Source organism: Penicillium paradoxum (assembly GCF_028828445.1).
Source record: "Penicillium paradoxum strain IBT 22861 chromosome Unknown utg000006l_segment0_segment0, whole genome shotgun sequence".
NCBI lineage: Eukaryota > Fungi > Ascomycota > Eurotiomycetes > Eurotiales > Aspergillaceae > Penicillium > Penicillium paradoxum.
In genome coordinates this window covers 3,286,831-3,312,567 of record NW_026643184.1, presented here as the reverse complement: position 1 = coordinate 3,312,567, position 25,737 = coordinate 3,286,831, and the positions used below count along the sequence as shown (strand labels likewise).

At 50.4% G+C, this 25,737-nt stretch overlaps 8 protein-coding genes across 8 annotated transcripts; 4 read left to right on the top strand and 4 right to left on the bottom strand.

Annotated features, from left to right (window-relative positions):
• Window positions 1-241: 241 nt before the first annotated feature.
• Window positions 242-3,340, bottom strand: N7457_007605 (uncharacterized protein; the record flags this gene model as incomplete). Its single annotated transcript, XM_057178648.1, has 6 exons — window positions 242-379; window positions 433-1,075; window positions 1,131-1,314; window positions 1,370-2,216; window positions 2,317-2,678; window positions 2,731-3,340. 6 exons carry the CDS (start codon window positions 3,338-3,340, stop codon window positions 242-244), a joined length of 2,784 nt encoding a protein of 927 aa, XP_057030392.1.
• Window positions 3,341-5,210: 1,870 nt separating this feature from the next.
• On the top strand, window positions 5,211-9,139 carry N7457_007604 (transcription factor domain-containing protein; the record flags this gene model as incomplete). The annotated part of the gene is made up of 12 exons (XM_057178647.1): window positions 5,211-5,400; window positions 5,451-5,609; window positions 5,663-6,250; window positions 6,736-6,787; window positions 6,890-6,927; window positions 6,984-7,112; window positions 7,189-7,697; window positions 7,746-7,870; window positions 7,924-7,999; window positions 8,055-8,139; window positions 8,199-8,570; window positions 8,637-9,139. The coding sequence occupies 12 exons, from the start codon at window positions 5,211-5,213 to the stop codon at window positions 9,137-9,139; spliced, it is 2,826 nt and encodes a 941-aa protein (XP_057030391.1).
• Window positions 9,140-9,686: 547 nt separating this feature from the next.
• Window positions 9,687-13,578, top strand: N7457_007603 (5-oxoprolinase; the record flags this gene model as incomplete). Its single annotated transcript, XM_057178646.1, has 2 exons — window positions 9,687-12,203; window positions 12,259-13,578. 2 exons carry the CDS (start codon window positions 9,687-9,689, stop codon window positions 13,576-13,578), a joined length of 3,837 nt encoding a protein of 1,278 aa, XP_057030390.1.
• A 103-nt stretch (window positions 13,579-13,681) lies between these two features.
• Window positions 13,682-14,918, bottom strand: N7457_007602 (uncharacterized protein; the record flags this gene model as incomplete). The annotated part of the gene is made up of 2 exons (XM_057178645.1): window positions 13,682-13,818; window positions 13,868-14,918. 2 exons carry the CDS (start codon window positions 14,916-14,918, stop codon window positions 13,682-13,684), a joined length of 1,188 nt encoding a protein of 395 aa, XP_057030389.1.
• Window positions 14,919-16,270: 1,352 nt separating this feature from the next.
• Window positions 16,271-18,108, top strand: N7457_007601 (uncharacterized protein; the record flags this gene model as incomplete). The annotated part of the gene is made up of 2 exons (XM_057178644.1): window positions 16,271-16,305; window positions 16,362-18,108. 2 exons carry the CDS (start codon window positions 16,271-16,273, stop codon window positions 18,106-18,108), a joined length of 1,782 nt encoding a protein of 593 aa, XP_057030388.1.
• A 275-nt stretch (window positions 18,109-18,383) lies between these two features.
• N7457_007600 (putative 5'-nucleotidase) lies at window positions 18,384-20,598 on the top strand (the record flags this gene model as incomplete). Its single annotated transcript, XM_057178643.1, has 4 exons — window positions 18,384-18,487; window positions 18,571-18,781; window positions 18,839-19,032; window positions 19,095-20,598. 4 exons carry the CDS (start codon window positions 18,384-18,386, stop codon window positions 20,596-20,598), a joined length of 2,013 nt encoding a protein of 670 aa, XP_057030387.1.
• Window positions 20,599-20,812: 214 nt separating this feature from the next.
• Window positions 20,813-22,408, bottom strand: N7457_007599 (FAD-binding oxidoreductase; the record flags this gene model as incomplete). Its single annotated transcript, XM_057178642.1, has 1 exon — window positions 20,813-22,408. The coding sequence occupies one exon, from the start codon at window positions 22,406-22,408 to the stop codon at window positions 20,813-20,815; it is 1,596 nt and encodes a 531-aa protein (XP_057030386.1).
• Window positions 22,409-22,645: 237 nt separating this feature from the next.
• N7457_007598 (uncharacterized protein) lies at window positions 22,646-24,657 on the bottom strand (the record flags this gene model as incomplete). Its single annotated transcript, XM_057178641.1, has 3 exons — window positions 22,646-23,779; window positions 23,889-24,219; window positions 24,326-24,657. The coding sequence occupies 3 exons, from the start codon at window positions 24,655-24,657 to the stop codon at window positions 22,646-22,648; spliced, it is 1,797 nt and encodes a 598-aa protein (XP_057030385.1).
• Window positions 24,658-25,737: the final 1,080 nt, after the last annotated feature.

Sequence of the window (25,737 nt, the reverse complement as noted above, 5' to 3'; positions counted from 1 at the left end):
CATTCGGTAAATTAGGTCTATCGTGAATGTAAAACAAAATTCAATCCTCTTTTCCAATATACATGCACCGAGAAAAAAACCAAGACCACAAAGATGGGGAATACAAGGCATAACCTTCAAATCGAAATCGAAACCAAATTGTACCAATGAGCCCCAAAGGAAGAAAGGGGACCTCCAGAATATCGATGCAGACCAAAAGACAGAGGATATTTACAACTTAGCTCGACAAGCCAAGAGAAACCTAGCGGCGGGAGACACAGCACAAGATGCCGGACTTAGCCAGGAACCAACACGCGCCGATAAAGCGGAAAATTGACAGACCGGCGGTCGTCCACAGAATAGCGGCGAAATATTTGGCGGTACGCTCGGTGGAGGTGTTCTGTGGGTGTCAATTAGATGGTGGCCCAAGTTAGGACCGGGTGAGGGACATACCGTGAGACAGAAACGAGTAATTCCTTCACTGGTGATACACAATGTGAGAATTAGATTGCTGAAGATCCAGATCAACACCAGGTTGGTTCGGAAAGCCTTGTAGCCATCATCCATGCTTCGTTCATCCTTCTCTTCGGGCACGACGAATGGCTCCAGCGCCCTTTTGACCGTCGCTTCGAACTGGCTATCGATATCAGCCTGCGGCTTGTCGACTTCTTCAATAAAGTTCGACTTGGCGTCATCCTTCTTCGTCTCGGCAACGGGTAGCGAGTCACCCTTATCCGATCCCTTGGTACCCCAGGAAACGTCGTGCCAGTTACAGAAAGCGTAGACCATCAAAATATTGATCGAACAAGTCATGCCCGCGAAGTACGCCCAGGAGGACGTGAACATGTGCCAAGGATCCATATACATGAAACTGGCGACGAAGTAGATACCGTAAGTCGAAACCAAAGCGATCAAGACAATTCCTGCCCCGGAGGAGCTGAAGAAGGTCTTCACGAAATGGGCGACACCTTGGTCCAGAGAGAAATCCTGTGTTCCTCCACTGAAGGCGTTCTTAACAAGGTAGAACGAGAGAACGAGAATGTAGACTTGAACAATACTAAAGTAAACGAAGGAGAGCGTGTATGCAAGACGCGAACTGTGTGGAAGTCAGTATCAAACGCAAGAGGTAAGTTCTGGAGGCTTCGGCTCACCCTTTAGGTCGATTTCCCAGGGCCAAAATAAACTGTAACATCAAGAAGAACACATATCCATATTTCAGGAAGTTGTTCACGATTGGCGAGGCGTCGTTTCCAAAAGGCCAACCCTTATCTTTGTTCGAGGCACTAGGCGTTCCGACAAGATCCATAATGACACTCGTAGTCAACCAGTACGAAGCTAGTCACGAATTAGTCAAACAATCACCAACAACAAGCTAGGCCTCAAAACCTACCAAGAGAGAACCAGGTCATCACAAGACCCGCGAAGTTATAAGTCATCTGGATGTGTAAGAAGAACAGCCGTAGGATGTTATGGCCGCTCTTATAAATCCGTCCGAAATGCATCATGGCATATAAACTAGCTGCAAATGAGCCGTTCAACCAGCGACGTCGCTGACTGATGAATTCCGCTGCGCCCTCCGGCACATCGGTCTCGCCCTTCGACGCCTTCACGTAGGTCAGATGCCATTTGAACCCAGCTTTGGCCACAAGCTCAAAACACAAGATACGATCTTCCGCAAGGAACATGTTCTTTTTGAAAATGTTCATACCCTCGATACCTTTCTTGCCCAACTGCTTTGAAAGCGTATGATCACCGTGGAAGTACTGCTCCAAGGGACGGCCCATAATAGCGCGATAGCGGTACGCCGAGAAAGCACCAGGCAACACGCTAACGTATCCGAAGGCGCTCTCTAGTGGTTTGTCCAGAATGTTGGAGATCTTATACTCGAAATTCTGCGCGGCGACGAGGGGATTCATCAAATTTTTCCACCCTTGTCCAAGCATTGCGTGAATCTCACCGCAGGAGCCACCTAAGTTCTTATCGTTGTAGAAGGACTCCCATAGGGCGAGAAGGGATTTTTTTCCGGGTTTGGTTCCAGCATCGATCAGAATCACGACTTCCGGGTTAAGGATTCGACTAAAGCCGTTAAATAGCCAGCGGTGGGAGTTGATCTTTTTGCTGTTTTTCTGCTTCAGGCAGAAAATCATCTGAACAGGAGGAAGGTTGCTGGCCTCGTTGCCTTGGGGCCGGACCAATTGTTGGTTAGCGGTGACGGACAGTTGAGTGGTATACTCGAACTAAATATAGTCAGTGGATGTATATCGACTTGCGGGAAACTTGGAGTAGAGTGAATGGCAAGGTTGGAGTTAGAGAATCCACCAAACTGCGTAAACTTACGATGTGCGCGACAGTTTCCCGACCATCGACGGAGCGCTTCATGATGCCATCTTGGTAAATGCCGACTGTGGCCAACATGTCGAGCGTGTTTTTGTCGCAGGGATCGATACCGTCGAATACCAGGGAGCATACAATCTTTTGCCACGCTGGTCCACCTTTATTCCAGAATTCTGACTTCTTCAAATTCACAATATCACGGATATTTTGCATGACACCGTGCAAAGTACGCGCAGTCAAAACCTTGTCTTCGTTGTAATAGGTGATGGCAATCAGCAGCTCGGTGTGTCGATTATACATGGCCGGTCGCAGATTGTATCCGTTGCGCAGGGTAAACTCATCAGGATCACAAGTGGCCGCAGTGTCTGCGTCGGATTAGCTCCTTTCATATTGTGATCGACTTTAAGGGACACTCACAACGCAGATGGGTGAATTCCTCTGGAAACCCCTCCTCCGAATCCCGATATTCCTTTTGGATCGCATTCTGAATCGCGCTTGGGACCGGGTAGTCGACACTCAGCACAGAGCCCTGGACTAGCTTGATCTTTCTTGTGGCATACCGCCGCAGTCCGGACCCAGGTGCCTGTCGGTTCTGCCAGGCTTCTGACGCAGTCTCAGACATAGGGGATTGAATCCCAGAGCGTCGGTTGACTCCGCTCGCAGAATCCGGGTATGGACCATCAGGGAAGATGGTTACTCCCGGATCCTGTAGAGTATAGCGTCGGAGGGAATCGGTCGAGGCATATGGGTCGTCGAAAGGGGCATTAAACGGGCTTGGTTGATTGCGGTAGAGCAGGGACTGCTGGCTGTCGACGTTCTCGGTTTTGTCCTCGTAGCCGTAGGCTTGCTGCTGCACAAGGTGTGTTAGAATGCCTGTTTTGTCCTCCCCAAGGGCTGTGTTGTCGTTTCGCGGACTGTTACTCACCTCGCGGGGACCGTACAAACTTGTTTCGCTCGCCTGGGGCGAATGAGATGAGTTGCCTGAATGAGGCGAATGAGGCGACGTGCCTCTCGGCGGTACAGACATCGTACACGGGTCCTGTATCCTCAAGGGCTGATAAAGAAGAGTTTTCAGGACGTGCCGGTGAGGGGGATCGCTTCAAAACTGAAGGAAGGGTTCCGGGCCCAGACCTTTCCCAGGTGTAATCTGCCGCTACAATGACCACAAGCGCAACACTGATGTCGGGAGAAGGTTGAAAGCGAGATGTTTCAGAAACCTAGATAAGAGACCAATGTGAGACTTCTGGAGATCCAAGTAAGAGAGGGAGGGTAATCCAAAAGACAGGAAAGGCTCCAGATGCCAGGAGATATTTTTGGTGCAAAATTTGATTGGAGGCACCGACGATGCGGGCTGTGAAAGGGCCAGGGAGGTGGAGCACCCAGCGCACCGGCAACTGTCGTTCGTCATCCGCCCTTTTTGGAGACTCCACCCCAGGGAGCCCTGAGACAGGGCATATTGGCAACCGTTTTTGCCCCTGCGTATGTTGTATGTTGTATGTTGTGTGTCTCCTCCGTACTGCGTTGTACGGAGTACTCCGGAAACACCAGCCACCGAATGTTATTTCCCCCCCGTCCTCTCTCGTCGAATATACTCCGTGTGTCTCCGTACAGAGAGGACAAGGTACACCGTGGACTCTGAATTCAAGTCGAGCCTTGCTGGAACATAACTCGTCGAACATGTAAACAGCTGCGGGTCGACAACGCAATACTCGATAACATTGGTCAACGAGCGTTTCCTATGATCCATCACAGGCTCCGATCCCCTGAAGAGGTATTTCGGGTACCTATCCCTATTGACATTCCGGAACATCAGCTCTTTGATCGGGAATCGTGGATATACTCCATACGGGGTGCTGACTACTCCGTGCCCCGTAGAGAATCCTCCCCCCTCCGATCCTCACTACAAAAGCCTTTCTGCCAAGGAATCACCGAGTGGCGGCTGGGGGGAGGGGGGTGACGACACAGCGCCAGGGTACGATCGGCCATGTCTCCTAGGGGGCTGAATTCTGATTTCACGACTGGTCGATGAGGTTCCACTTGTCCAGCCATCATGATATATTGGGCATGTGGAGTAGGGCCAAAAATAAAAAAAAATACAATTAAAAAAAAACAGAGCGTCCCCCAGCAACAAACATACCAGGGGTCGATGCACGTGACCGGACCGATACGTGTACACCGTCCTCCTCCGTACAGCTGGACAGCTGGACATCCACGCTGTCGGAGGGTGCGAATATGGTGCACAACTGGATGGGATGATGATCATTTATTTTTAGTTACGACATGGGTCTTGTTATGTCTGTCTCTCGGCCCAACCTGGGAATTATATATTTTTGTTCCATTAGTGTCAAAGCAGGGTCCCGAGGTACTATCCTCCTTCAATACGCGCTCTCCTGTGCTCCGTACCATCTGCTTGTAAAAAGTGATAATTAGTTGTATAAGAATGACTGTCGCGATAAATCCCTTACATTTTCCCCATGAGCCTATGTGGTAGTTGCTTTATATAACATATCATAAGTAGTATTTGGCTTCTCGGCTCGCCCCCGAGACTCGGACTTCGTTGCGATGGCTGCTTGAGAGAACGAGGCATGTACGATAATATATAACCCAAGAAAGGTCTATACAGATAGATTCCCGATATGAAGCAACCTCCAAGATACAGTTCGTCGAGTCGCCAATTCAAAGCTCTGGAGATGTTGGCCATTTGATTCGTTGTATCTGGTTGTTCGGCCCTCACGGAAGTCATGGATATAGAGCATGTCGGAACAAGATGCGGGGGAGAAGGAGAAGGAGACCCCGCTTCGAGGGCTTTAAGATACTCTCAACTGCCCCATCTTGGATGTTCAATTCGAAGGGAGATCTTGTTTTTTTTTTGTAGTTTACGGAGTAGAGGACACATCATGTCGGGCACGAGACCCGCGTTTGATTCACTGCCACTACATAAAGATGGACCCCTAGGGAATGCCTGGGGGATGTTTGGAGATCGAGATGAACTGGGCATGCTCAATCTGTTGACGCCGGAAAACACTGCGGCGGCCGCCCGCGAAATTGTTGACGGTGTGCGCGTCTCAACCGACTGGGCTCTTGATAGTATGGCGATCCCTTGTTTTGGACGACCAGCCTTTGAACATACTATCAAGAACAAGGCCCCCGGGTCGTTAATGACGATATATTGGTTTTCAACACACAGAGCAGTAGCCAGTGGGATGGCTTCCGTCATTACGGTTCGCCGCAGGGAACGTTCTTTAATGGATGTACCCAGGACGACATTCAAAATTCCACTCGAAACGGCATTCACGGTGAGTGACCCTTCATCATGACTGTGACCTCGCTCTGACTGTTTCTTGCTTAGTATGGGCTGAAAATGGCGGGATTGTCGGACGGGGTGTGCTCCTGGACTACGCGAGCTGGGCAGAGGCCAACGGGAAAGAAGTGAAATGCTTTGAAACCCAATCAATTCCAGTTTCGGCACTCCAAGAGGTGGCCGCTAGTCAAAACACCACCTTTCGGCCGGGAGATATATTGTTTATTCGCACTGGTTGGACTCGGGCATACGAACAACTATCTCAGGCGCAGTGTCAGCAGTTAGCCAATCATACCGTACCTCCATTGATCGGTGTGGAGTCCTCCGAAGCCATGCTACGCTGGATTTGGGATCTTGAAGTGGCTGCCGTGGTGGGCGACATGCCGAGCTTTGAAGCATTTCCATGCCAGGACAAGGTCTTCTTTCTCCACGAGTGGCTGCTGGCTGGCTGGGGCATTCCGATCGGGGAATTATTCGATCTTGAGCAGCTCAGTCAGGAGTGTCGCAAGAGAGGGCGTTGGACTTTCTTCTTTAGCAGTGTGCCATTGAAGGTGTGTCCAAGAGAGACTTCCGTGGGCGTCCTGATCACTGACCACTTCATTCAGGTTCCTGGTGGTGTTGCGAGTCCCCCAAATGGTGTGGCTATCTTTTGAGACCTCACACCTTTTTTTTTCTTTTCTTTTGATTTCTTTATCCTCATCGCCTGACGCTCTATAGCACAGAATGCACAAGTGGGGGTGGCGTCAAGAGGCAGCGCAACCCCTTGAGCGCAAGACGTCAACGGATTTCTATTCTCCCCTGTACCTATCTTGTCAATACATGCATTTATTCCTCGAAATTAGAAGCATCTTGAGCCCTCCAACCATTGAATCTCCTTGAGTTGCCCAGGTGGACAGTCGGGCCGAACGATAAGCGGAGAAGCGGAGAAATCGGGGATTCCCCTCCGGTGTCATTCTACGTTTCATTCCCACCAAAAAGGCAGATCTAAGACTTGAAGATCAAAGATCTAATTCAAAGAAAAGAGGAAGAAAGGAAATGGTCCTTGGAAATGCAGGGATCTCACGGCAGTCGGAAGATCGCTCCAGAAGGTCGATGGTAGCGTGTAACCGCTGTCGGTCTAGAAAAACTCGCTGTGCCGGCAATCCACCCCACCCCTGTGCAGCATGCGTGGATGTAGGCAAGAATTGTGTATATTCCGAGGCAGAAAAGCGAATCTCCATCACGGAGAGGTGAGTTGATGCCAGTAGGGGGACGGTCAACGCTGACCTGGTGCAGCTACTATCGTCAACTCCAGTCGCAAGCACCTGCGCGAGGTAGGTTTCTTTTTAAATGCCCAAGTAATGATACACTTTAACATATAGAATAAAAGGCAGTCATATTTCACCGTGCACTGAGCCATCGACATCCACTCGCTTTGCGGATGAGGGTCCATCAGAACGCGACGATTGGTGGTATAAAGGAACGGACAATCTGTTCCTGAATCGGTCGGGAGAACATCGTACGTGCTGAATGCGATGAAGTCCCTTACCCTCGCCCTCTTTTCTCTATAGGTTTTCTACTAATCTCCATTCAAGACTTCGTGGGTGCCTCCTCAACCACACATCTCGCCAAACGACTCAATCCCGGCTCCACAAACTTTGCATGGGATGTACGCCCACTCTACAGTGATCCTTCATCGCTGAGAAGACCAGTCGGCGGCGCATTGCCTCAGTTACCCCCATTTGAGTTTGCCAAGCGATTGTTCTGGGTACAATATGCTTACATCGGTACTATCTTCTCATTGATCCAACCTGCGCAGTTTGAAGAACGGCTCGATCTAGTTTACCACCAACCATTGGACTTTTCACACCGTGAATCTTGCCTAGTATACTGCCAGACTCTGTTGGTGATTGCCTTTGGCTTGATGTACAGCGTGAATCAATGGAGTGGCGAGGAAGGACCTCCGGGCTTCAAGTATTTCAAGCATGCGCTACGTTTCTTGCCAGATATCCACGAAGAGGGCTCGATTTTCTTCGTTGAGGTGCTATGCTATGTGGCATATTATATGCAGAATCTGAACAGACGGGATGCTGCTTTCCTTTACGTATGTATCGTTTCCATCAGGCTTCGACTGTACCACTAACCATTTCAGATTGGACTCGCTCTCCGCATGGCCATCTCTCTAGGTCTTCACCAGGAGGTTTCTGACCCGTCAATAAATGAGGCAGACCGCAACCGCCGACGTCGAGCTTGGTGGTCTGTCTATAGCTTGGACCGGTAATTTGGTCAATTCACCATGTTCTGGAAGCAAGACTGACACATCTTCACAGACTACTATCGGTCAAATCTGGCAATCCTATCACAATCCACGATGAAGATATTGGGATAAACTGGCCCACAACAGTGGTATGTAGCCTTGATATCTCCCAGTATGAGCCGACCTGATTTCTTTTCCATCTAGGATGAATCAACTTTCGACCCATGGCCATCGACCGTTCTGACCCATTATACGAAACTGTCCCGTATATTAGGACGGATTGGTGAAGGTAAATCCATGTCCATTTCCTGTCGTATATGTCAACATTGACCCGAATTACCTCATTAGAAATCTACCGAAAGAAACCTGGATCCGGATCCAACCTCATTGCTTCTGTTCAGAGTATAACAAACGACCTTTCTGGCTGGCTAGGCCAAGTACCAGATCGCCTTCGAATCGATTTTAATACACTCGATACCCACATCAACCGAGAATCGGTCTCGATAAACTTACATTTTTACTCATGTGTCAACATGACTGCGCGCCCGTTAGTCTTCTATGTCATCCAACGGCGACTTGACGCGGAGGTACTTGGATCCGCTACAGAGGATTGGAAAGAGGGACTTGCCCCGAATACCGTCGCCGTGATTGACAGTTGCATCACCGCTGCACGAGCCACCACTGTTATCATGGATGCAGCTGCAAAACATAACCTCGTTGGTAAGTGATCGAGATATTACTCTATCCTTCCTATCCTTCATGACTCTGATTGAGAGGATCTTTCAGCTACATATGGCTATCTTGATGGCGAATATATCTTCTCCGCTGCGTTGTTGCTGGTGATGGTAAATGCTGCGTTTCCGCCCAATGAAACCAGTGCTCGGGCCATGGAGACCGCATTGAACCTTCTTCGGGGTATGGCCGATCGTGGAAATACATATCTGGATTCTCGTCACGTATTATTGTTGGAATTACGGGCGGCTATTGGACCTAAACCAACCGAAGCAAAGGAGCTCGCTGCGACGGATTCTCTTGCTGCAGGCCTAAAGGTCCCTGTGGCGCCGACCAAAGATGGCGTAAATTTATCAGAAGTTCCAAACTCAGGCATAGATTTAACTACTTCGCAAATACTCACTGATCACTGGCCACAGCAGCCAGATATCCCCTCGTTCCGGGATATCGCCTTCCAGTTCGATCTGAACGACGATCCAGCACTATGGGAAGGGGCTTTGGATCAAATCGACATCGACATGGACACGGACTGGATTGAGAATACATTAAAGCGATGACAATAAGAACGGATGTTTGTATCACTCAAGATGCTTCTATGACAGTGTGCAATGTGCAATAGGGATGTACTTGGAACATAGTCGATATAGATCGAGGGAAACATATGCCTGAGGCCAACACACCAGCAATTTGTCCGCAAAATGTTAGCCAACAATAATAATAATGGATGATAATGTTAGTTCAGAATCAAAATGGGGTAATAATCTCCTTGTATCTTTCCTCCACCTCCCCATCTCTTGCGCCCCCAAATCCAACTGGAGGCGTCGGCCCGACAAAGCCGAAATCGCACCCATCGGCCCGACACGTGACGTGTATCTAATAGCATCGCGATGATCATTGGAGATACGCCGGGATATCGGGGGCTTTTGAGAACATAAATGAATACAATGATCCCTTCTGGTGTATGTCTATTTTTTGTCTTCTTTTCTCTTTTCTCAAATCAACCCCTGTGACCACATACAAACACAGCCCCTCAACCTCATCTATCATTATCTCACTCCAACCCGACCCCACACTTTCTCAAGTTTCCCCATCACACCCGTCACAATGTCTGACTCGGGGAAAATCACCATCTCCATTGATCGTGGTGGCACATTTACGGACGTCCATGCCATTCAACCTGGTCGTCCAGACATCATCCTGAAGCTTCTATCTGTTGACCCTTCTCACTACCAGGATGCCCCCACCGAGGGCATCCGTCAGATCCTAGAGTTGGCCACCGGGGAGTCACATCCCCGAGGACAACCTTTGAAGCTTGACCGTATTGGCTGTCTCCGCATGGGAACGACCGTCGCAACCAATGCTTTGCTTGAGCGGAAGGGTGCTCGTTCAGTACTCTTTACAACCAAAGGATTCCGCGATCTATTGAAGATTGGCGACCAATCTCGCCCTGCCATTTTTGATCTATCAATGGCTCGTCCTGGTGTGCTTCCAGAGAGCGTTGTTGAGGTCAACGAACGCGTGTTGCCCTGTCATCCTTCTGCCGACAGTGATTGTTTCTCCGATTCCCGGTTGGTAGAGGGAACCACCGGCGAGAAGTTCCGTGTGGTGCAAGAGTTGGACCTCGTCCAGGTTAAAGCAGAGCTTCAGCGACTGAAGGAGCAAGGAGTTCAATCCCTCTCCGTGGCACTTGTGCACTCCTACGCATATCCCGAACATGAGCGTCAAATCGGCGAGATCGCACAGGATATGGGATTCTCCGTTACCCTTTCCTCCAGCCTTCAGCCCATGATCAAGATCGTGCCCCGTGGCATGTCTGCCGCAGCCGATGCTTATCTCACACCTGTGATCAAGACATACATTGACTCTATCTCTTCCAGCTTCGAAGGTGGCTTGGAGAGCCAGCAGGATTGCCGATTCGAGTTCATGCAATCCGATGGTGGGCTGGTCGATTTCCGCAAGTTCAGCGGACTGAAAGCAATTCTGTCTGGTCCAGCGGCTGGCGTGGTTGGCTTTGCAGCCACCAGCTGGGACCCCACAGAGAAAATCCCTGTCATTGGGTTCGACATGGGTGGTACCAGTACCGATGTCTCCAGATTTGATGGCCACCTTGACCATGTATTTGCCTCCAAGGTTGCAGGCGTGATGATCCAATCTCCACAGCTTGATATCAACACTGTCGCTGCTGGTGGCGGTTCCATTCTCACTTGGCGTAACGGCTTGTTCTATGTCGGCCCTGAGTCTGCAAGTGCCCATCCGGGTCCGGCCTGCTATCGCAAGGGTGGCCCCCTTACCGTGACAGACGCCAATCTGTTCTTGGGCCGTCTTCTGCCGGAATACTTCCCTAAGATCTTTGGCCCGAACGAAGACGAAGCCTTGGACACAGAGACAACTGCACGCCTGTTCAATGAACTCACGCAAAAGATCAACATCGAACGCCAACAGCAAGGTCAAGCAGAATATTCTCCAGAGGATGTTGCGCTTGGTTTCCTTAAGGTTGCAGATGAATCAATGTCCCGGCCAATTCGCAATCTCACGGAGGCTCGTGGTTTCGAGACTGCATCTCATCATCTCGCATGCTTCGGAGGTGCTGGCGGTCAGCACGCATGCTCAGTGGCTGAAACTCTTGGGATCTCACGTATCATCATCCACAAGTATTCTTCCGTTTTGTCGGCTTACGGTCTCGCTTTGGCGGAGGTTGTTAAGGAATCACAGGAGCCTGTGTCATCCGTCTACCTTTCATCCCAATCTGCTCTCCTCCAACATCTTGACGACATGGCAGCATCAGCGACCAAGGACATGGAATCCCAGGGCTTCCCTTCCACTCAAGTCCGCCATGACAAATACTTGAACATGCGCTACGAAGGTTCCGACACCAGCTTGATGATCCTGAAGCCCGAGGGCTCGTCAGACTTCTTGGAGGAATTCCGTGTACGTCATCGCCGGGAATTCAACTTCAACTCTGAGCGACCGGTTCTCGTTGATGATGTTCGAGTGCGGACTATTGCTTCTTCCAAAGTGCGAACTGAGCAAAGTCCCCTGGTCCAACTGAAAGAAGCCACTATGCGAGATGTCACGGCGGCTCCGGCAAACACTACCTCAGCCTATTTCGATGGCCAGTCGAGCCGCATCGATACCCCCGTCTACCTTCTGGGTGAATTGGAGAAGAACTCCCGCATTCATGGTCCGGCTGTCATCATCGATAAGACTCAGACGATTGTCGTGGCTCCCAACGCGGTAGCCAACCTGCTTGACACCTGCATTGTCATTGATCTCAAGGATGAGCCAACTTCTTCTCCTGGAACCGCCCTGTCTTCAGAAATCGATCCTATCCGACTCACTATCTTTGGGCATCGGTTTATGTCTATTGCTGAGCAGATGGGTCGCACGCTGCAAAAGACTTCCGTTTCAACTAACATCAAGGAGCGACTAGACTTCTCTTGTGCTCTTTTCTCCCCTGATGGAGGTTTGGTGGCTAACGCGCCGCACGTTCCGGTTCATCTTGGATCGATGCAATTTGCTGTGCGATATCAGCATCAGAAGTGGCTAGGGAACTTGAAGGACGGTGATGTTCTGGTGGCCAACCACCCTAGTTGCGGAGGCACCCATTTGCCTGATATCACAGTACGTCGCTTTCACATTGAATACTCTTATCATTTACTGACCATGTCTTTCTTAGGTCATCACACCCGTCTTTGACCGACCTGGTGGCTCTGAGATCATGTTCTACGTGGCCTCCCGTGGTCATCACGCTGATATTGGCGGCATCTTGCCTGGATCAATGCCTCCCAAATCCACAGAACTGTGGCAAGAAGGTGCCGCTATCGAAGGTGACAAGATTGTGAGTGATGGTGTTTTGGATGAAGCACGCTTGATTGAATTGCTGGTCACGAACCCGGCGCAATACCCCGGCTGTGCGGGAGCACGCTGCCTCAGCGACAACTTGTCGGATCTCAAGGCACAAATTGCTGCCAACACTCGGGGAATCAGTCTGATTCAAGCTCTTTTCAATGAATACGGAACCCAGACGGTGCAAAAGTACATGTACGCTATCCAGGCAACTGCCGAGTCTGCTGTACGCAATCTTCTCAAGCAGCTATACAAGAAGTTCAATGGCCAGCCATTGGAGTCGGTCGACTACATGGATGACGGTACCCCTATTAGATTGAAGGTTACTATTGATGACACCGATGGATCAGCTGTCTTCGACTTCGAAGGAACAGGCCCCGAGGTTTATGGCAGCTGGAACGCCCCCATTGCCATTACTCACTCGGCCATCATCTATTGTCTTCGTTGCATGATCAATGCAGATGTGCCACTGAACCAGGGATGTCTGGCGCCAATTGACATCCGTGTTCCCTCATCTACCATTCTGTCGCCGAGCAAGACCGCTGCTGTGGTTGGCGGTAACGTCGTGACCTCCCAGCGCATCACTGATGTTGTGTTTAAAGCCTTCCAGGCTTGCGCCGCGTCTCAGGGCTGCTGCAACAACTTGACCTTCGGCACGGACGCCAAGCTTGACCCATCCACCGGTGCCGTCATCACTCCTGGATTTGGATACTATGAGACCATCGCTGGCGGCAGTGGTGCAGGTCCAACTTGGAAGGGCGAGTCTGGTGTACATGTCCACATGACCAACACCCGGATCACCGATCCAGAAATCCTGGAAAAGCGCTATCCGACGATGCTCCGTCAATTCACGCTCCGTGAAGGCTCTGGTGGCAAGGGCAAGAACCCCGGTGGTGAGGGTGTGATCCGCGACATTGAATTCCTTTCACCGATGCAATGCTCAATCCTGTCAGAGCGACGTGTCCACCGGCCTTACGGACTGGAGGGCGGCCAGGATGCTCAAACTGGTTTGAATCTGTGGGTTACGCGGGATGCGGACACTGGCGAAGAGCGACGCATCAACATTGGCGGCAAGAACACTGTTTCTATGAAGACACACGACCGGATCGTGATTAACACTGCCGGTGGTGGTGGCTGGGGCGCTGTGTAAATGTGCTGTATAGCGGACATGAAAATTCTAGTATAACGATCAAACTAGATACATATGTGATGTAAAATAATACTTGACCTGAATGAACGATTGGCTTCCTCTCTTAAAGCCTTGAGTTTCCAAATGTTGGCCGCCACATTTCATTAGCTAGTCGGCTGGTATTTACCATATCTGGCGTCAGCTGGTCAAGCGAAGATACTCCAAGCATCTTCATGGTGATCTCGAGCTCCTCGGCGAGGACTGCGAGAGTGTCAGCTTGAGGTCGACTGAGAATGTAGTCTGAACTTACTGTCTGTGCATTTTTCCACTCCTTCAGCCCCGTATGCTGCGAGGGCATAGTAGTAGGGCCGGCCCACTCCAACCGCGGTCGCTCCCAGACACAAAGCCTTGAGAACATCTGCTCCGTCGCGAAGCCCTCCATCGACAAACACCTGGAGCTTATCGAACGCTTCGGGATAGTAGGTGCGGATCTCCAGGAGGGTCATTAATGAACTAGGGGCGGAATGGATCTGTCTGCCACCATGGTTGCTCAGTAGCACTCCATGGACACCATGCTGGACAGCCAGTTTCACGTCCTCCACGCTTTGAATCCCTTTGAGAACAAGGGGCCCACCCCACTCTGAGGAGATCCAGTCCAAATCTTCCCAAGTGAGACCAGCATCTACTGAGCCGGGAACCTGCCGACCCCCGAATGCCGGGGCAAACTCATTCTCACTGTGAATTTCCCTTGAGTTTTCGGCCAAGCCTGCGTCAAGGTTCTCTTGCGCTTGAAGGTAACGATCGGCCGTCCGTTTGCCCAGGGTTGAAGTGTCCACAGTCACCCACAGGCTTTGGTATCCGGCTGCTTTGACTCGTTGGATGAGAGACTTGGCTTTTGTCCGATCCACAGGGACATAGAACTGGAACGACAAATTTGAAGGACTTTGATAGCCAAGCAAGCGTTGCTCGTCCCGATGAGCGTCCATGATCTCTTCCAGCGGCTTTGTAGATGCGGTACTGATCATGGCATGCATGCCTTTGCGAGTTGCTCCTCTCACGAGCAAAGGTTCAGCACCGGGGTGTGAACTACCTAATGTACCCATGGCGGACACGAAGAAAGGGACTTGAGAGACGTGTCCCAAGATATCCCTTCGAGTGTCCATGGAGTCTACACTCCTCAAAATGCGAGGCCGAAAGTTGATCAGCGACCAATCATCGAGGTTGGTCCTCAGCGACAGACCGGTGGCAGCTGAGCTTGACACATAGACCCACGACTTCTCCGGGAGAACATCCTTTGCCGCCTTCTCAAAGTCCGTCGTAGTGACACATAGAGAAAGATGGGGGATGGATTTGCTTGCCATTTTGAAACAAAATATGGCTGCGAAAGGAAAAGGAAATGGGGGTCAACAAGTAAATATCGAGACAATAAATAGCCCGATCAGATAACGGCCCCGAAGTCGGCGCCGACCGGTGGACTCAGTCGGCTTCCCTTTCGCACAGCCACGAGCTCTGCTTTCCTGTATTTCTGTGAGATCGAATTCTCTTCTCAGAGGTCTCATCAACGGAGCTCATATTCGCACGGTAACATTTTCTTCTGGGCTTCCATTGAGGGCGATGGAGTGGCGCTGCCAGTTCTTGACCTTTCCAGGGGAACAGGTGTGAACATAGACCGGGACGCGACAGGTCGTGGCATCTAACCCGAACTGTTAGGCTGTAATAACAATGCATAATTTCCAGATTACTGGTACAGGTCGACAAGAATTTGGGGGGGACGAATATTTAAGAATGGAGCTAGGTATATGTATGTAGTAGACACTCGCTTCGTGAGCACCGTAGGAAATGGCAACCACAGTTCTATGAACAAGGTACAAATCCACTCAAGACGCATGATGGATGATCAAGTAGGATCAGACTCCGACTCAATTCCACCGGCTGGCCTGGTTGTTTCACACCGAGAAGAGGTCAATTGTGCAATGTGCCCGTAGTGCAATCCACCTTGAAATGTCATATGCAAGGTACATCATGCAATGGACCTCTGATGTCACCGATCTGTTGCCTCTACGAAAATAACACTCGCATTCTATCTACATAGCTAGGTCTCTTAGGTATCTACCAACGTCATCTTCCTGTGTACATTATGTATATAGACATGTATCCCTTGATCCACCATACAATGTACATGTACGTACCTAATGTACCTACATGTAACATGTAGGTACAATGTAGTATACTTTGGCTTCGTTATATGTACTCAACTACAATACACACCCACTATCTCAACCCTTGACGTTGTGAACTCGATCTTCCGAAAGGACTTCTGGAGGTATGCCAAGTCTCTCTTGCATATGAATTAAACAGAATACACGTGTTCTTCCACACGTACCTGGAGGTCTATACACAGAAGTATAGCGAAGTATATTATACTCCAGGGGTGAGCGGGGGCTGTTACTAAGCATCACATGCTTTTCACGATTCTCTGTTCGCTCTCTTGATTGTCTTTCGCATCCTCACTTCATTGCGATTTTCACTATGTTTGTTTCCATACCCGGTTGACTAGCCATGGGGCTTCTCTAATTTTTGGTGTTCTCTCCATCTGGGCCTGTTCTCTGCGAGTCGACGTCAAACTTGCATCTTCCCGCTGTACAAAAAAAACCCCCCAGATAAAAAAAAAAGATAAGTGACGCGGGGTCCAAGGACACACATATTGAACTCGATGAAACAATCACCACCTATTGTGTTTATTGCCAGGTGCGTGTGTCCGTCCCATTTCCTGTCTTCAAGTGGTTGCTGAACTGGCCAGTTAGACATGGCGCCCGTCTCGATGCCGCAGACAAAGATTGGCACTTAACATCCCCAAGCCCTTTCGATCCGCCTCTGTCTTATGGTGGGTGGATGCAATCTCGTGCTTTGGGGATACGTATAGGAAGTCTCTTAAGGGCCCACCAATTCACAGGTGAAGCCCCAGAGACTCAGCGCAGCCATCATCCGACCTCGGATAACCAGGCAAAATCCGCCCCCGCATCTTCGGGCTTGTCTCACCGATATAACGTCATTGTCCATACCTCTCCCTATCTTCGATGTCTGCAAACCGCGATAGGAGTTAGTTCTGGTATCAACCAACAATTCACTGGTACAGAGCCATCCAAAGCAACGAGTTCAGCTCCCACGTTACCTGAGGCTTCGTCCAAAGCCGATCAACGATGTCTGCTTCGTGTCGACGCCTTTCTCGGCGAATGGCTATCACCCGACTACTATGACCAAATCACACCGCCGCCGGCTTCGGACAGAATGGTGGCGTCTGCCAAAGGGGAATTACTCCGTCGTGCTGAGGTCATCCCAGTTGTGGATGGGTCAACAAAGGCGTTGTCAGGCCACTTCCCCGGCGGTTGGGGCAGCCAGGCCCATCTTACTTCGCCGGTTGAAGATGAAGACCACCGTTTACATCCCGCAACAACCCAGCGCCCGCGCGCCAACACACATGGCACCCTTCAGAGCCCTGTCCACACCAAACGCGTAAAAAAGACTCTCAGTCGCCTGAACACAGAAGTGCCACCTGATTTAGAGGCATGTTACGTACATCCAACTCCCACCTATGCTGTTTCGGCCTCGGATCCTATCCCTACAGGTTATGTTGCTCATGCGCGGAATGCGTGTACGAAGATCGACTACCAGTGGGACAGTATGCGAACACCGTACTGGGGCACAGGCGGCGAGTTCGACGAGGAATGGAGTACTATGCAAGAACGTATTCATGATGGATTTCAGCACATGATCAACTGGTACCGGGAACAGGATTCATCCGAGGTCGGTTCTATAGCGGAGTCGAACGGCAAGACAAAGGACCATGTGCAGACCGTTCTCGTCATCATCACCCATGGCGCAGGTTGCAATGCCTTGATCGGTTCGTTAAAGGGCCATTCCGTCTTGCTTGATATTAACACCGCATCGCTCACCATGGCTGTGCGAGGCAACCATGTCAATAACCTCCCGCATGACATGGATCCCATGCCAAAATCCCCGGGCTCAGCGAACCAATCGGTGTCACAGGAATACTCCTTGCAGCTTGTGGCGTCGACTGATCACCTGCGCCCGGGAGTCAACCCCTCACAGCTCCCCTCGCTGTCATCTCCGTCTGTGCAGGTACTTTCGCCACCCCCGGTCTCTTCCTATCGAAATCGTCTGGGTTCTCGCCCATCGCTGCTCCAAGAAACATTTCCAAACGGGTCATCACGTTCCAGTACCAGTCCTCGTGCATGGACATTGGCGGTGCGCCCAGCAACTAGTTCTCATCCCACCTCGGGCCTCTGGAACTCCATTTCGTCGCCCATCGATAAAACGGACGATACAGAGGATAGCTTCGTGCCGAACTTTGGTGATCGGCCGGTCAGCCAGGATTCGACTCTTTCTTTTAACTCTATAGACCGTGGCTGGACCAAGCAGTTGCCGCAACGGACACAGTCGCAGCGCGGTCTTTGGGGGAGTGCTCAGTCCTTGGGAGATCGTGAAAATGGAACGAAGCGGCGATGGACGGTGACGGAACAGAAGCTGTGAAATCATCATGTTCATCTCTACGATACCTCTTGCATGGCGTTATTGGGTTATCTTTTTCATACTATTCCAAGTTCAAATGTTATGCACATGTTATGAGACACGACACCCCATTCCTCAGGCACCTGTCAGGCACCCATAACGGATGGGCAGCTTCCAACCCCTCTTCGTCATCCCATGTTTGTCTCTCCACTCTTCTCTGTGCTCTCTCTCTCTCTCTCTCTCTCTCCTCCCTCCTTTCTTCTCTTCATCATTTTAACAAATCTCAATTCTTTTCCATGTCAAACCTCCAAACAGACGGTCTTTCCGTCACTTACTCCTCTGACCGAACTGGGGCCCCGGATCTACGACTGATCCACTTCAATGATGTCTACCACGTCGAGTATGCGCTTATTTTCTTTTCCTCTATCTCTCCCACCGGCTTCATAAGCTTGACCTGAACCTATATTAAATCATTCTATGTAGCTCAGGCTCTGCAGAGCCTGTCGGCGGAGTCGCGCGGTTCCAATCCCTCATAAATCACTATCGTTCTCATCCACAGTTCGTCGGGCAGCCTGATGTCCTCACCTTCTTCTCAGGCGATGCTTTCAACCCCAGTATTGAAAGCACAATCACTAAGGGAAGACACATGGTACCATTCCTTAACACAGTGGGCACCGATGTGGCATGTGTGGGTGTGAGTATGGCAACCAGTCAACCGCCAGGCATGCACAGCGCTAATCTAGCGATCTAGAACCATGATCTCGATTTTGGAGTCGCTCAATTCCGTCATTTGGCTAGCCAATGCCATTTTCCTTGGCTTCTAGCCAACGTCCTTGACCCAGCATTAGGAGAAGATACCCCGATAGGTGACTGTGGAAAGTCCTGTATGTTGACTTCATCCAATGGGCTCAAGATTGGCGTGTTAGGGCTTGGGGAAAGAGAGTGGTATGCGTTTCTGTGTACATATTCAGCCGCCTTATTTCTTTGCTAATTCGGGTCTCAACTAGGCTCGGCACAATTAACGCTCTTCCGCCTAATCTGATTTACAAATCCGCATCTGAAACAGCCCGTGTGCTTGCCCAACAGCTCCGAGACCAGGGGGCTGATATCGTCATCGCAGTCACCCACCAACGCGAGCCCAATGACTACAAACTCGCTAACAACCTTTCGCCCGATCTTGTGGATATAATTCTCGGGGGCCACGATCACTTTTATGCGCATGCCGTTGTCAATGGGATTCATGTGCTTCGGTCAGGGACTGATTTTAAACAGCTGAGCTACATCGAGGCTTTCCGAAAATCCGACGGTGTGGGTGGTTGGGAGTTCAATATCATGCGGCGCGATGTTGTTCGCGCGATTCCAGAGGATCCTGATACGGTGGCAATGGTGGCACGGTTTACTTCCGCCCTGAAGGCTAAGCTGGACAAGCCGATTGGATTCACCGTCAGCCCACTAGATGGTCGATTCTCTACTGTGCGACAACGCGAATCAAATCTGGGTAATTTTGTATGCGATCTGATGCGCTTCTACTATGGAGCCGATTGCGCCATGATGGCGGGCGGCACCATTCGCGGCGATCAAATCTACTCGCCAGGGATCTTGAGGTTGAAGGATCTGATGAACTGTTTCCCTTTTGAAGACCCCGTGGTGCTGTTGCGTGTTCGTGGCCATGCATTGCTAGCTGCACTCGAAAATGGAGTTAGCCAGCTCCCCGCCCTCGAAGGCCGATTCTCGCAAGTGTCAAATATCAACTACGGCTTCAAGCTGGAAAACCCGCCCGGATCACGCATTACATTTGCTCGTGTAGCTGGCGAGCCCATTGACTTGCAACGCGAATATGTTCTTGCCACACGCGGATACATGGCTCGAGGAAAAGATGGGTTCACTTCATTACTGATTGAAGCTGAAGGGGGCGAGGTGCAGGAGCTTGTATCTGAAGAGAATGGCGTACTCATCAGTACAATCCTTCGGCAGTACTTTTTAAGTCTCAAAGTACTCGGAATATGGAATCATTGGAGCGCTAGTCTAGGTCGGCATTGGGGCACTGTACATCGCAATTTACACGCCGAAGGCTGGCTGAAGCCTCCGTCTGCCAATACGTCTCCTAAAGCCGAGAAGACAGTATGCAAGACACCCCATACGCGGCCCACTCTTCGGCGTACAGCCCGGTCATCATACTACTATGGTCGATTCCCCGAAGAAATCGAACAGGACACAATTGACGTTACTGAGAACGACACGAATGGCAATGCTATGGACTCAGACTCAGATGAGGATCCAGATATCCTTACGTCGCCGCGACCAATCACCAACTATGTCACTCAGCCGGCTCAATCCTCTGCTGAAGAAGAGCACCGACTACAGGTTGCTCGGCGCGTTGTTCGAAAATGGATGCGGCATGCTGGTTTGCAGTGCAGACTGTTGGACACCATGGACGGCGAGGGAGAATTTACTCCAGTCTGGACATCAGGAATCTCCCCTCGACTCGAGGGACGTATTGTGGTAGAATAGACATACTTGGCATTTTCTTTTTTTTTTTTTTTTTTCTAAAGTTATCTTTGTTCCGGGTCCCCTTTTCGGATTTTCGGGATTCGGGATAGCCTAAACAACTTTACTTGCTGTGGTTTTGTTTACCCTTTGCTGTATGGTGCATATATGCTGGATAGCCGATTGGCGCTTTTGAATGAAATGCATGAATACTTTGAAGATTGCCAAACCATGCTGTTCAATCAGCCTTCTGCTTGGGAATTTCTTTCTGCAAGAGATAGTCTCCTCCTCTCCAAGCCTTGTAAACCCCGTAAAGACCACAGAATGGCCACACATCCCAAAGGGCACGTTTGACTGATCCCTTCCACCCGCTCTCGAACTCTCCCCGATGCGCGCCTGGAAGATCGGATTCATGCACCCGGACCTTGTCATACAAAGATGGAAGATGCTGCGCATGGTACTTGTCCCGTAAAGAATCATAGCCCGGCTTATTGTAGATAGCCCAGAATTCGTCCTCTGTGTAGTAAGTATGTGCATATAACCATTTCTTTCCCCCAAGGCTGTGGACCTTGTGTTCAAGCTGCCGATTTTGAGCGACAAATCCAGCTGGATGCGTGGCAGCGGCAGGCCCCCAAATTCCAAAATTGAGGAGTTGCGTCTTCTTTGTATCCACGTCCACTACCTTGCCATCGTTTACCGACTGTCCTTCCAGCCCACCGGCACTTCCTGGTGGTAGCGGACAGAGCCAAAGCGGATATTGGCCAAAGTTTTCAGGACGATCCAGCCAGTCGAGAAACTCAGCAGCTGTGGAGATGGGTACACCAACATCTTGGATAATGTATCGACGCGCAAGCCCGCTGACATGTAGGGCATGATACATCACCCGGGTGTGCATGAAACGATTGAGAAGCCAACGCGTAAGGAAGATGAATGGAACACAGAAATAGTTAAAGGCATAGCGGGCAACCCAGAAGCCACCCCGGTCATAGCGGAAGAGATAGTCGCTCAGAGGAATCCAGTCCACTGCATCTGGCATGTGAGAAGAATGCTCTCGGTCGGAGATTTTAGACTGAGCAATCCGTTCGACATGCAGATAGAACCAATCATCTCGCGGGCGAGCAAATGTTCGGGGTTTCACATTGACCTTTCGGTCAACCTGTCGTCCAGCACAGACGACGATTTTATTCCGCGAAAAGACGATGCCGTCCAGATATTCTGTGGTTGGATCGGCGCCAACCTCCTCAAAGATGCGCACAGCATCCTTCATGTTGGAATTGACATAGTATTTCAATTCCACCAATGGCTGGGCGTTTTTCAATCGAATTTCGAGTAAAGTGACCACTCCTAGAGTCCCAAAGGAAGATGCCGCCCCCCAGAACAAGTCGGAGCGTTTGTCCACCACATCCGCTTCCGTCTCCACGCGGTCGTTATACGCCTTCACGACCTGTCCATCCGCCAGCACTATTTCAATCCAATTGACTGTATGGTCAAAAAATCCCTCTCGAAATGAGCTACTCTCCCCGGATGTCCCCGAAAAGGCGCCCCCAACTGAGATGTTGGGAAACTCGACAACCACCAAGGGGACCAGGCCATAGGCCGTGGTAGCAGCCAGAAGGGCGTCCATGCAGACATTGGGTTCGACTATGGCTGTACATCGGGAGGAATTGATTTCGAGCACATGGGTAAGAGCTTCTGTGCTGACCGTGTTGGATAGGTTGCGGTTGGAGGGACGAGTACTATTGGTGGCCCCATGATATATACGAAATGGCAGCTGGCGACGGTGGAAATCCGCCACACGGACCGAGATCTCCTCCACGGCTGCAGAATGATCCATTGGAAAATAATCGAGTACTCTGTACTCCGTACGTGGATGAGATATATGTAAAAGGCAAAAGGCAGCAAGGCAACACGCAGTTAAAAGAGGAATTTAGGCTCCAGCCCGGTCCCCCCCGCATTCAGGGTCTCAGGCCAAAAACGAATGAAGGACACAATGCAAATTCGAAACTACCTTGAAGAAATGGTATCGGTATCATGAAACATAGAGAGAAAAACACACAAAAATCACCAATCCTTACTGGAGGCCAACGGGGCGTGCTCCGGCGAGATTCACAACCCTGCCACCTCCCGCTGCTCCGAGTCCAGTTGGCGCCCGAGGTTGAACCCAACCGGGGACACTGGAATCACTGCTTTCACGCGCAGAGATTGTTTGCCAAACGTTGGGGAACCCTGTAGGCAAGATACCCTTGATTTTGGCTCCTGGAATGGCAAATCGAGGCTCGCGGTGGAGGAGGTACCCGCCCATTAGTCCTTGAGTAATCAACGATGCAAAAATCGATTCGATCTCTTGCATCATGGCGCATCGATCTGATTCTGTCCTGTCGTCGAGGTCATACGCATATGGATCCAGCTCGCAATCACCGTAATCCTCTTCTGGCTCTCCGTCAATCAACTGACCCGGTACATTGGGCTGTGAAGCCCCTCCTTCATCATAAAACCCATCCGAGGCTAGGAAATCACCATATTTTGCCAGTATTTCTTGATCTGTGGTGGGAGTGGCAGTTCCATCTGCCTCTTCTAGGCGATCATATTCGATATCTGTAGGTTCGAGAACAACCTGTGATCCGTAGAGATTGGAGGCCGCCATCGCACCACTCTCTGGTGATGCATGCTGTATCTGCAGCCACCGCGTAGCCGCAACAACCTTTTTGAGGTTAAGGACTGGAGGAGGTCCCTTTTGCGCCTGCGCCTGCGGACCTCCCCATGAGCCCCCATACATGAAAACTTTGCGCGCAAAGGATCGCCATACAAGAATCTCACATCGATTTCGAAGAGCGAAAAGGATACCTTTGCGTACAAACCACTCGGCGGTCGGCGAGCCAAGGAGGAGATGCTGTCGGAAGGCCAGGTAATCTCCTCGGATGATCAATTGACACAGAGGTTGGAAATGTTCGGCGAGTCCTTGAGATTCTGGTCGCTGCAAGAGTGCCCGGGATGGAAATCGGCCCAAAATTATGTTGCACGGAATGAGATACGAGAGGATCAGGCGTCGTTGGCTTATGGCTTGACGGTGGCACTGGTCATAGGCGGCCTGCAAAGCGATCCGGGCAGGGAAGAAAAGATTATTGGCAAAGAGGTAGCGGCCGAGATAGTAGAGGTATGTGACACGTTGTGAGGCTGGGAAGTAGGCCAAGGGGGCGACTGGGCACTGATGCTTGCGAACATCTGCTCTGCGTTGCGCAGTTTGCCACACTGTGTCCGGTCAACATCAAGCCCTAGCATGCTTGCGATAGAAATCAACCCCGGGTTCTTCATACCTGGAAAAGCAATTTGAGGCATAGGTTTGCCATGAGGTAGATGCCGATGCGCTTGCCCTCTGGTTTACCATTCGGGCCGGGGGTGCCGGTGCGATCAGTGAGGCACTTGATGAAGGCTTCGCGCACCACGTTGGCCGATTTTTCCACCAAGGTCACTTTCTCGGTGCTTTCGTCTTGATCTCCCAGGCCTTCCATTCGTCGGATATGCGCGATCAAGTCTGGCCGACGATCGAGGCCCATGGCCAATTTTGCCAGTACCTTGGCCAAGTAAAGAACCGTAGGAAGGACGACAACTCCCATTTGACTATCTCCGAGGGCGAGCACACATTGACTGTAGTTGTTGCGAGGGTCTGGTCAGTCTTCAAGCTTGAAGACAATAGTCGCATCATCTGGGGACTGAGTGCGCTCGGGATCCTCCACGGGGTGTCAGTACTTACTTGAGCAGCGCCTTCAATTGATTGTATGTTTCCAGTAAGTTGTCGGTGTTCATATCACGCAGAAAGACCAGGTAAAGCTTGACGAAAGTCGGGAAAGCGGTCCATGAGCCACTCTTCGATCGCGGCACAAGGGGCTCACATCGTTGAAGAAGTTCGGTGTCGGTCTTTGAGCCCGGGGGGTAGTTTTGTTGTAATTCAACGGTCATGCGCTGGTAGATATCCGAGAGCGGCGGCTCGAGTTGCAGGAAGTCCTGGACTTTGGCGCCATCGCGGTTCTGAACCAATTCCTGCAAACTGCCGAGGAATTGGTCAAGGACCGGAGTTGGACGCATGTTGAAAGAGCAAACTGCTCGACGGGGCTACTAGTGGGTTCGCATCAACAGAGAAGTTAATTTAAATGAACGATCATGTTGTTACTCGAGAAAAAAAACCAAGAGTTCCGCAGTCACTTGGAAAGTCCAGAGCTCATCTGTTGCATTGATGGCAGAACTGGTGACCGCCCTTTTGTATACATGTTGATTCAGCTATACATTGTCCAGGAATACGGTGATTAGTGCAATTGACAAAAATGAAATAGATGATTCTCAATAGCCATTATGAGCTTGAATATATATGTAGGTTGGAGCCTAGCTACATCTAGGTACCTAGGTAGATCCCATACTGACTGACCGTCCTAGGCTTACCTCTCTACGCTTGTATGTGCATGTATACTTGTATGTAGGTATTGTGTGATGTATTCTCTAAGAATTAGATTGCACAGGTTATCTCAAGCTCCTCCATGAGAATATCTGATTTGCTGGGCGACGCTGAAGCAACGCTGATGCCAGGCGGGGAATTGTACGAGTATTAGCTGCAAATGGTCGATCTATATAACGCTATGTACTTGTACACTCGGGCCAAAACAAGGATTCCCTTTAAACCTGTCACCTAATATTGATGATGGTGTGCTACTTCATATGTATTCTAATCTACCGGACATGGTAAGACTGATCATCAAGCACCGCGGTCGTTTCCCAAGTGTGTATAAGTGGTGCTGCCCACATAAACTCCTTGTCTTACTGATTCGACTCGTTTCATAATTGACAACAAATTTTTACATAGATCCCGAGAGCTACTTACATATCCCCTTATTGAAATGCTCGAGAGCAGCTGGGCGAGATGCTACATATACTCTGTATGCGCTGTATGCACTGCATGCACTGCATGTATCAAGTAGTGTTGTGATCGATGATGGCACTCCCCTCCAGGGGTACATGTAGATCCATATACCCACTGCATACAGGTTTCCCACATACTGGGTAGTTTAGTGGGCCTTTATGGAAATCAGGACATATTGGAGCAGCTACAATGTGTATTCACCCTTAATATGTGAATCCTTGTCGAAAGAAATCCAGCTTCGCTCCAGAGATGAT